The sequence below is a fragment of the Danio aesculapii genome, chromosome 2 (genome assembly GCF_903798145.1).
Source record: "Danio aesculapii chromosome 2, fDanAes4.1, whole genome shotgun sequence".
In the NCBI taxonomy this organism is placed as follows: domain Eukaryota; kingdom Metazoa; phylum Chordata; class Actinopteri; order Cypriniformes; family Danionidae; genus Danio; species Danio aesculapii.
Window position 1 is genome coordinate 42,560,343 of NC_079436.1, and position 10,055 is coordinate 42,570,397.

Below are 10,055 nucleotides of genomic sequence, written 5' to 3' on the forward strand. Positions count from 1 at the left end.
GAAAAAATGAACAATAATAACGAAGTATGGTCAAAAACACATGTCCTATTCTTATGCCCCATATGGTGATGCAGATGTCTCCAAAACCCGACAGATAGACAAATCTAAACTGGTTTTTATTAAAACAAATATAAATATGCATATAATAGATCATACTACTACAAATAATAACATTTAACCAATGCAAATGGTCATAAATAACCTTAAAAAAGCCCCCCGAGGTAGAGAAGGCATGTGGTTTTTATATTTATGTAGAAAAGAATAATTTTAATAACATTTTAATCCTTTAATTCGTTTCATATGTAAAGATATTTGTGAATTGCTGTACATCCTGTGTGTTTTAAGCAATGTGTAAGCATTTGGACCCGCATAGGCGCATAACTAATGCGCTCTGCGCTGGACTTTTTGACCTGCTTTCAGTTGGCCAATGGCGCGGTCTATTTCAGTTCCTCAAAACAGCAACGCGCCAACAAGGGGCTTTAACACGCCTCTTGTTTAGACCAGAACATCCATGAGTCCACAAAGTGGTGCAAATGCATTTGCTATTTAAGCAACGTGGCACAAAATGTGAAAATTAGGGTTGCGCTTGACTGAAAATAGCAACACATTGCGCCAAACAAGTCTTGCACAGGGTGTATGATAGGGCCCTTAGTGTATTCTGGTTATGAAAGATTATTTCTGATTGTTCTGTTTCTCTCTTTTAAAGGTCAGGTAAAATGGGAGGGAAGCTGAGCAAAAAGAAGAAGGGATACAATGTGAACGACGAGAAGGCGAAAGAGAAGGACGCAAAGACAGAGGGAGCGTCGGCGGAGGAGAGCGAAGCTCCTAAAGAGAACAAGGAGGACGCTGCTGCTGCCACCGAGACCACCAATGACACGGCGGCAGCAGCAAAAGAAGCCACACCAACCGCTGACAGCAACTCCACCGCACCCAAGGAAGAGGAGAAAAGCGCCGCCCCTCCAAAAAAGGAGGAGCCTGCTGCAAATGCTAACGCTAATGCTCCTAAAGCATCTGATGCCAAGACCAGCGAGGCTGCCAAAGCAGAACCCGCCAAGAGTCCAGATGCCCCTCCTGCCAAAGTGGAAGAAAAGTCCGCCCCTTCCGCAGCTCCAGTCAATGAGAAAGAGCCTGCGAAAGAGGCTGCTAAAGATCCCGCCCCTGCTGTAGCCGCAGCGTCGGAGAGCAAGCCTGACGCTGAGTCTAAAAGACTGAGGCTCCGCCCACAAAGGAATCCGCCCCCGCAGAGCCAATCACCACGGAGACAAGCCCCGCCCCGAACAAGGAGCAAGCAGTCGCCGTGCAGGATTAACAGAAGGAACAGTGAACGACAAGATGAAAACGGAGATCAAATCTAAATAATAAAACTAGCCCGCCCATTTTAAATGATACCAGTAATTATAACATGAATAATGATAATAGTAACAATAACAGTAATGATTTTAACAGGCTGGACTTTGATCATTGTGTTGGTAACGGACATGATCATGGTGAACAAGACTGGCTGTCATGACCATATTATCTTTAATATCCAATTGAACTTTGATACAAATCACCAGCCCCCAACTCTCCCTCCTTCTCTCTTCTTACCTTTCTTTCTACCTCCATTCGGTGAGGGGTGGAATAAAAACATGGAGTCTATTCATCACCACCCTCCATTCTCACTTCCCTTCATTTGAGTGTGATGTGATGGGTGGGGTTAAAAAAAGATATATATATATATAAAAGTGTGTGTGTGTGTGTGTGTGTGTGTGCGCGTGTGTGTATGTATGTATGTGTGTGCGTGAGTAGTGGTAGTAATTTTAGTCCAGCCTCCCGATGCATATTTCATATTTCCTGTTTGCTGCTTTCTAGTGATTGACATTGTGTCTGCTTATCCCCTGACTCTCCTGCTTTCTTTGTTTCTCTCTCTCTCTCTCTTTTTCTCACATATCAGTGGTTACAAAATCAGTGTACAGCACAATGCATCAAACACACACATACATACACACACACATGGTTGATAGCAGTATTAGTATTATTTAAAGGAACAGTTCACCCCAAAATAGCAATTCAGCTATGACTTTCTAAAAATGTATGATGTTGGATGCAAAGGCAGAAATTTAGCTGAACGAGTTATGCATGAAAGTCAATGGACATCCAAATCATTCAAGCAAGATTTTCATGGCACGGTTATTAATAAAGCTGCATTCAAATTGGGATATAGTGCATGAGCCGTATGGGCTACTTTATGGTGCTATTTATTTATTTTTTTGAAACTGCTTTTGGTTTCGATTCACTTTCAATAGAAAAGAGCAGCATGAACATATTTCAAAACCTTCACTTTGTTTCACATGGAAGAAAATAGTCCTAAGGGTTTGGAATGACATGAGGAGAGTAAATGGTATCAGAACTGTTATTTTTATGGTGAACTGTCACTTTAAACGGATGTTTGAAGGTCCGATAATGTGTGTACATGTGTGGAGGGATCTGGTTATATGAAACGAGTGTATGTATGAAGTTATGCATGGTTTGAGTATGCATTTTCTGCATGTGTGTGTGTGTGTGTGTGTGTGTGAATGGAGTTCTGGTCTTTCTGTAATTTGAAAGCAGCATTTTGTCATGATGTCAGAGAGACAGAGAGAGAGAGAGAGAGAGAGAGAGCCCAGACCTCCAAACTCAACAAACAGGACACACTTCACACACACACACACCGATCTCTCAATATTCTGACAGAGCAGTGTGAGCATTGTGTGTGTGTTTCTGTATGTGTGAGGTTGTGTGTTTTGCATGTCAGTGGTTGGCCCTATCGTTGTGTATTTTTGGTTGCTGTGGAGATAATGTTGCTACAGGTGATATTTCATTTGAATTAACACACACACACTCTCTCTCTCTCTTTCTTTCTGTTTCTTTCTCTTTCATTCCTTTTCTTTCCAAAATTCCCTGGTAAAATGAAAAAAAAAATTCAAATGGAAGAACTGAGATATATGTACTTGTATACATGGAGCAACCTTAATAAAATGGAAGAAACAGATTGAAATCAGTTCACACGTCTTGATTTTTGTGTTTCTATGGACCAACTCACAGCTTCTTTGTTTCTTCCCAGCAAACACACATTTAAATCTATTTTTAATGGTCATGACTTCACCTCAAACAAATCAAAACTTCAATATCATGCATATTCTTGAAGAAAAAAAGCCTGGTCTAATCTTACCTGCAACAAATCCAAACTGTTATGTAAGCTGTCATTACGCATGAAGAGATGCACAGAAGGTACATCTAAAAGTAAGGTATATAGTGAAAAAAAAGAAGTGTGTTTACATGTTTTTTTAACTTGACATTAGTAGAACAAAAATGTATTTACCCAGGAATCACAATCATGGTAAGCAGCGACTGAGACATTTATTACTCAGCAAAACCACTCTAGAACAAATAAGTTATATCCAAATGACCCTTTTGCAAGCTATTAGGAATGGCTAGAATAAAATAAACCATATAGTGATACAAAATATACATACAAGCCCAAAATTATTCATACCCCTGACAAATTCTGACAAAAAATTATAAACTGTTTTGCTCATGTACAGCATTTCTGCTGTAAATTTATTTTCAATTATTGCTAAATGTTATACCAGATATTAAAAAGACAAGTACTGACAAGACAAGATGCTTTTTCAGATCAGAGGTTTTTTGACAAAAATACTAGACATAGCTTGTATTGCACTTTACATCCTATTTATATCTATAAGTAAAACTGAATTAAATCGTATGTAGGAAACCCACACCAACACACATGCAAACTCCACACAGAAATACCAGCTGCCTGACAGTTCTAACCACCGTGCCGCCGACATTCATTTGGAAAAAGTGGAAAAAATTCTAATGAATCCCTTTTGTGATCTAAAATACTTATCAAACTATTTGATTTCCACCCATTTAAACTGATGAAATCCTAACTGATTATAACTATAATGAATTAAGGTTAGACATACAGTATTTTGTATTTTAAATATGTAGTGATGTTATATTTATTCTATTATTCCCCAATCCTTTGCATATTTTATATATTATTTTTAACTATTTAATTAGCTATATTTTCTATAAAACCTGCAAAGCTATTAAGTACACAGTCCTTGTCTTTTTGTCTGGTTTTCATAATTATAAATTTTGCTTATAATCAAAGCATGTTGTGATTCTCGTTATAGCTGAAGGGTTTGGTTCATTTTTTCAATGCTTAAAACAAAGACTTTTTCAAAAATCCCTATAGGAAAAATACTCCTGGAACGAGTGTTGATGAAATTGTAGCACAAATGCACTCCATAATTATATACCAGATACCTTTTTTGGTAATGTTTTAGCAACATTTCAACCAAAAATTAACATTTACTTAGCATTGACAAACACTAAAGTAAATGCAGACATTAATAAGTTTCTTTTTATTATTTTGAAGAATGTTGGAAAGTGTTAGCCATTGACTTTTATAGTAACTGTTTCATAATATGGATGTTGATGGTTGCCGGTTTCTTTAAAACGTCTTTTGTTTTAAACAGAAGAAACTAATTAAAACTATAAGTTTATCAAATGTAGGGTGAGTAAATGATGACAGAATTCTAATTTTTGGGTGAACTAGCCCTTTAAAGTACAGCCACAGTTTTGAGGCCGATATTTATAGTAATTTCAATTTGTATTTGAGCATATATCACTACACTATTGACAACAGAACATGAGTTGGATTGGATTGGATTTTGCCTGCAAAATTTTACTAATGTGACAAGCAAGACTGTGCTAAACAAACAGACTAGGCATGGGACGATAACCATTTTTAAGATTTACCGCGGTTTGGAAAAGTCAAGGTTTTAAAACCGCCAACATTTTCTGTAACCGTTCCTAAGGTATGTGTAAGATTTTTTATTTACATTTTTAAAAAGTTTTTAGGACAACAGTATCTCCAGCAGAAATATATACAAAGATGCCATTTTAAATTGTAAAGAAATCAGTGTTTTTGAAACAAATGAAGACAGCAGAAGTCAATGATTAATTTGAATTATTCAGCCTGACGTGTTTACTGCTCCAAAATATCATAAATCTTTCAAAAAATAGAATATATTGTTGTCAAAACAGAAAAAAGTTTTTGTTTTTTACCCAGACATTTAAAAAGAGTATATTTTAGCGCAGTAATCACAATACCGGGAAACCGTGATATATTTATCCAAGGTTATCATACCGTCAGAATCTTATACCGGTGCATGCCTACGACAGACTGACAAAACAGTATAGCCAAATTATTGTAAAGCTCTTTGTACATCCAGTAATTTACTTATATACATCAGAAACACGTATTGCTAGCTCCTCAACCCCCAATAATTTTATATAAACAACCATACTGAATATTATAAATAAATAAAATAATACTAATACTTATTAGTATTATTATTGTAAATAAATAACAGAAATCAATCCTACATGTGGCATCACGCTGGTGCAGTGGATAGCATGATGGCCTCACAGCAAGAAGTCTGTGTGTTGCATGTTTTCCCCGTGTTGGCATGGGTTTTCTCTGGGTGCTCTGGTTTCCCCCACAAGTCCAAAGACATGTGGTACAGGTGAATTGGGTAAGCTAAATTGTCCGTAGTGTATGAGTGTGAATGAGAGTGTATGGGTGTTTCCCAGTGATGGGCTCAGCTGGAAGGGCATCCGCTGCATAAAACATATGCTGGATAAGTTGGCGGTGTATTCTGCTGTGGCAATCCCTAATGAATGAAGGGACTAACTGGCAACTAATATAAAGACACTGGAGTGAAATGCTAAGATCTTCTAAGAAATCTTTTGCATGAATATTAATTTCATATCACGGTTCAAGAGAACGCAAAAAGATGTATCATAGAATTATCTTTCTGCTTCATACAAAAAAATCTTACAGGAGTCACGCTTACATAAAAGGTCATCATCAGTTTGCTTTTGATTAAAGTTCATTGCTTTCATAAGCGTCAATTCAGTAGTACATAGAGAATGTCTTTATTCTGGGATTACCACTTTTAATGAATACACTTAATACACTCGTGCGGCACGGTGGCTCAGTGGTTAGCACTGTCATCTCACAGCAAGAAGGTCGCTGGTTCAAGTCCCTGATGTGGTCAATTGGCATTTTTGTGGGGAGTTTGCATGTTCTCTCAGTCAAAGTGTTGGCGTGAGTTTCCTCCGGGTGCTCCAGTTTCCCCCACAGTCCAAAGACATGCACTATAATTGAATTGAATAAACGAAACTGGCTGTAGTGTACGAGTGTGTGTGAATGTGTGTATGGGTGTTTCCCAGTACTAGGTTGTGGCTGGAAGGGCATCTGCTGCGTAAAACATATGCCAGAATATTTGGTGATTCATTCCGCTGTGACAACCTCTGAAACAGAGACTAAGCTGAAGGAAAATTCATGAATAATGTAAATTGTAACTCAAAAGCTTTTACTGGGGCACAGTAAATGGGGTCTAGCGACGCCCCTGGTCAGTAATATATGTAATAGTCACACAAGTCCTCAGAGCATGAAAAATGAGTTTGACCGACAGGGGAATCTGACCTATCATAACTGCAATATTGTGTGCTATATTTAGTCCAACAAAAGCTTAATTGAAAACTTTTCAGATTGGTCTTCCATTGGGTCAGTAATGATCTGACAATTACAAAAATTGCTTTAAACATTCAACCCAAAATATAAAACTTTAGTTATCTTCAAAAAACAAAAAAATTACTCCCAAAATAACCACGAATAATAAATTATCACACTGCTGCGGTTTCATTTTCACCATGTGACTGACGTTATATTAGACTATTACACAGAATAAAAAAATATACAGTTGAAGTCAAAGGGCTCTATTTCAACGATCTAGGTGCAAAAGCATTAAGGGCATGTCCAAATCCACTTTTGCTATTTTAAGGATGGAAAAATATGCTCTGCATCCCGCGCCATGGTCTAACAGGGTTGTGCTTATTCTCTTAATGAGTTATGGGTGTGTTTTGAGCATCACGTGCATTAAATAGGCACATTTGCTATTTACATGGCGGACTTTGTAAGTGGAAAAAACTGAACTCTTTACTTGCAAGTAAACAGTTAAACAGACCATCTGCAGCGCGAGGACAAAGACCGAGCCTCCTCCATTCAGCCTCTTTACTTTCTCTTTACTTTACTCTTTACTTTACTCCTTTATTTTCGTGGATAAGGAAACTGTGTTGTACGCACGTCGCTGAAGACATCCATTAGCCTACATAATTATTTTCAATTGTTAAGCTCAAAGATTTGTTTCAAAACTATTTCTAAATTCAGTTCTAATTTCCAGCAAAGAAGAAATGAATAATAATAACGAAGTGTGGACAAAATGTGGAGTTATATCCAAACACACGTCCTATTCTTATGCCCCATATGGTGATGCAGATGTCTCCAAAACCCGACAGATAGACAAATCTAAACTTGTTTTTAATAAAACAAATAAATATAATATAAATATGAATTTAATAAATGACACAACTACTACTACTAATAATATTATACAAATGCAAATTGTCATGAATAAACTGAAAAAGCCCCCCAACATGGAGGTAGTGGTTTTTATATTTATGTAAAAAAGAATAATTTTTGTTACATTTTAATCCTTTAAATCTTTTTATATATAAAGATATTTGTGTGTTGCTGTACATCCTGTGTATTAAGCAATGTGTAAGCGTTTCGACCCGCATAGGCGCATAACTAACGCACTCTGTGCTGGATTTTTGACCTGCTTTTAGTTGGTCAATGGCCCAGTCTATTTCAGTTCCTCAAAACGTGCAAACAATGGGCCTTAACACACCTTATTTATAGACCAGCACACCCATTAGTCCATAAAGTGGCACAAATGGATTTGCTATTTAAACATCGTGGCCACAAAACGTGAAAATTGGAGTTGCGCTGGTCTAAAAATAGCAACAAATTGCTCCATACACGTCTTGCGCCTTATTACACTGCGTGTATGACCCCTACTGTGAATTTTTTTCTTTATTCAAATATTTCTCAAACATAAATAAATTTTTCACAGTATTTCCTATAATATTTTTTCTTCTGGAGAAAATCTTATTTGTTTTATTTTTTTAAACCAATTTTTTTTTAAACCAAATTTTTTAAACCATTTTAATTTATTAGCCCCCTTAAGCAATTTTTTCGACTGTCCACAGAACAAGCTATTACATTTAGAAATGCAAACACAAATTGGGGAAAGATATACAGGGGGCTATTAATTCAGGAAGGCTAATAATTCTGACTTCAACAGTATATTTTTACACTATGTTAAAGATTTTAATAATAAAATAATAAATGGACTATACAATTCGCCACATTTTTATAGAATTCCAATCACAATTCCATACACTTGAGGTTATTTGTTTAAATATAGGCTCCCTTTATCTGTCCGTGTCTCTTCTCTCTGGGTTGACTGGGTTCATGTGTGACTGCCTTTGGGCCTTAGTAACGGTCGCCAAGCCTCTGATCCCATAGCAACCGGTCACTTGCTTTTGTAAGGCAGAAAAAGAGAAACACACACGCACACACTTTAACACACATCTCAAACCGAATGTAACACTCCTACATTTCTGACAGATACCATGACGGTCCACGGCATAAATGTTCCCTTCAAGTGCAAATCCAAAACTGAATCCAAATCTAAACCACATCTCCACTCCTAAGACCAGATTCTAGGAGTTTTCACTCAACTATGACAAAAAATAAAGACACAAAATATATAAATATATACAATAAACTATATAGATACAGTTAAAGTCAAAATTATTAGCCCCCCCTTGAATTTTCTTTTCTTTTTTTAAATATTTCCCAAATGGTGTTTAACAGAGCAAGGACATTTTCACAGTATGTCTGATAATATTTTTTCTTCTGGAGAAAGTCTTATTTGTTTTATTTCGGCTAGAATAAAAGCAATTTAACATTTTTTAAAAACTAATTTTAAGGTCAATATTATTATCCCCATTAAGCTATTTTTTGATAGTCTACAGAAAAAACCATCGTTATACAATAACTTGCCTAATTACCCCACCCTGGGGTGCATTTCCGAAAACCATCATTAGCTAACTAAGGATGCAAGTTCTGTCATTACAAACATAGTTTGTTGATTTGGTGTTTCCCAAATCCGTTGTTCCAACGAACATTCGCAAAGTGCATCACAATATTGACAATTGCACTTTGAAAACATTTATGCCATTTTGAACCCAGCCGTAGTTCATGACGAAAGCTATAGGTGACTTATTTTTTACAAGCGGAATTTACTTTACGTTTCCAAAGCTTGTGAAAACAAAAGTATATAGCTTACGTTAATGGTTTTAACTTATAGTAGGCTATTTTTTAAGAAATGTATAAATATATATTGTATATGACATGGGCCTGATGGTTTAAACTTTTCTGTCGTGGTTTGAATGTCAAATTGTAAAAATAGACTTTTCAAAAATAAAAAAATAAATAAACAATATCCTACTTAGTAATAATAATAATAATAATAATAATAATAATAATAATAGCAATAATAATAAAAGCAATAATAATAGCAATAATAATAGCAATAATAATAGCAATAATAAATTAATAATAATAATAATTATTATTATTATTAAGTAGGATTTTTTTTCATTTCTTAATAAATAGCCTACTGTAAATTAGTCATACAACTATTAATGATTTATATGATTTATATATGAGAATATTCAGCTTTATGAGAATTTTATTGGGATATCCTCAATAATATTTGTAAAGGAAACATATATTGGTCCTGTTTGTGCCATTTACATATATTTCAATTAATATGAAAAACGAGTGCATGTTTTTACCAAAACTAATACTGGATTTTTTTTAATGCGTGTGCATGCAAAACAATGTAATATGCAGAAAAAATTATGGGGTTCTTCCCTAAAGAAGTAGCTACTCCACCCCATTTAGAGGGTCATTATGAACATTTTACGTTATAACTACAGAGAACTACAGCGACAGAGAAACTACAGTTTTGAGAAACACTTGTCACTACATCGTTCTTTTCCCAAACGATGCATTGTACTATGAT

At 35.7% G+C, this 10,055-nt stretch overlaps 1 protein-coding gene across 1 annotated transcript in view; it reads left to right on the plus strand.

The window, feature by feature from the left end:
- Positions 1-3,016, plus strand: part of basp1 (brain abundant, membrane attached signal protein 1) — a 31,229-nt gene extending 28,213 nt beyond the window's left edge. Inside the window, 2 exon segments of the mRNA XM_056479896.1 lie at positions 707-1,200; positions 1,203-3,016. Of these exon segments, the coding sequence (XP_056335871.1) occupies positions 717-1,200; positions 1,203-1,309 (591 nt within the window). The 5' untranslated portion in view covers positions 707-716 and the 3' untranslated portion in view covers positions 1,310-3,016.
- The last annotated feature ends 7,039 nt before the right edge of the window (positions 3,017-10,055 follow it).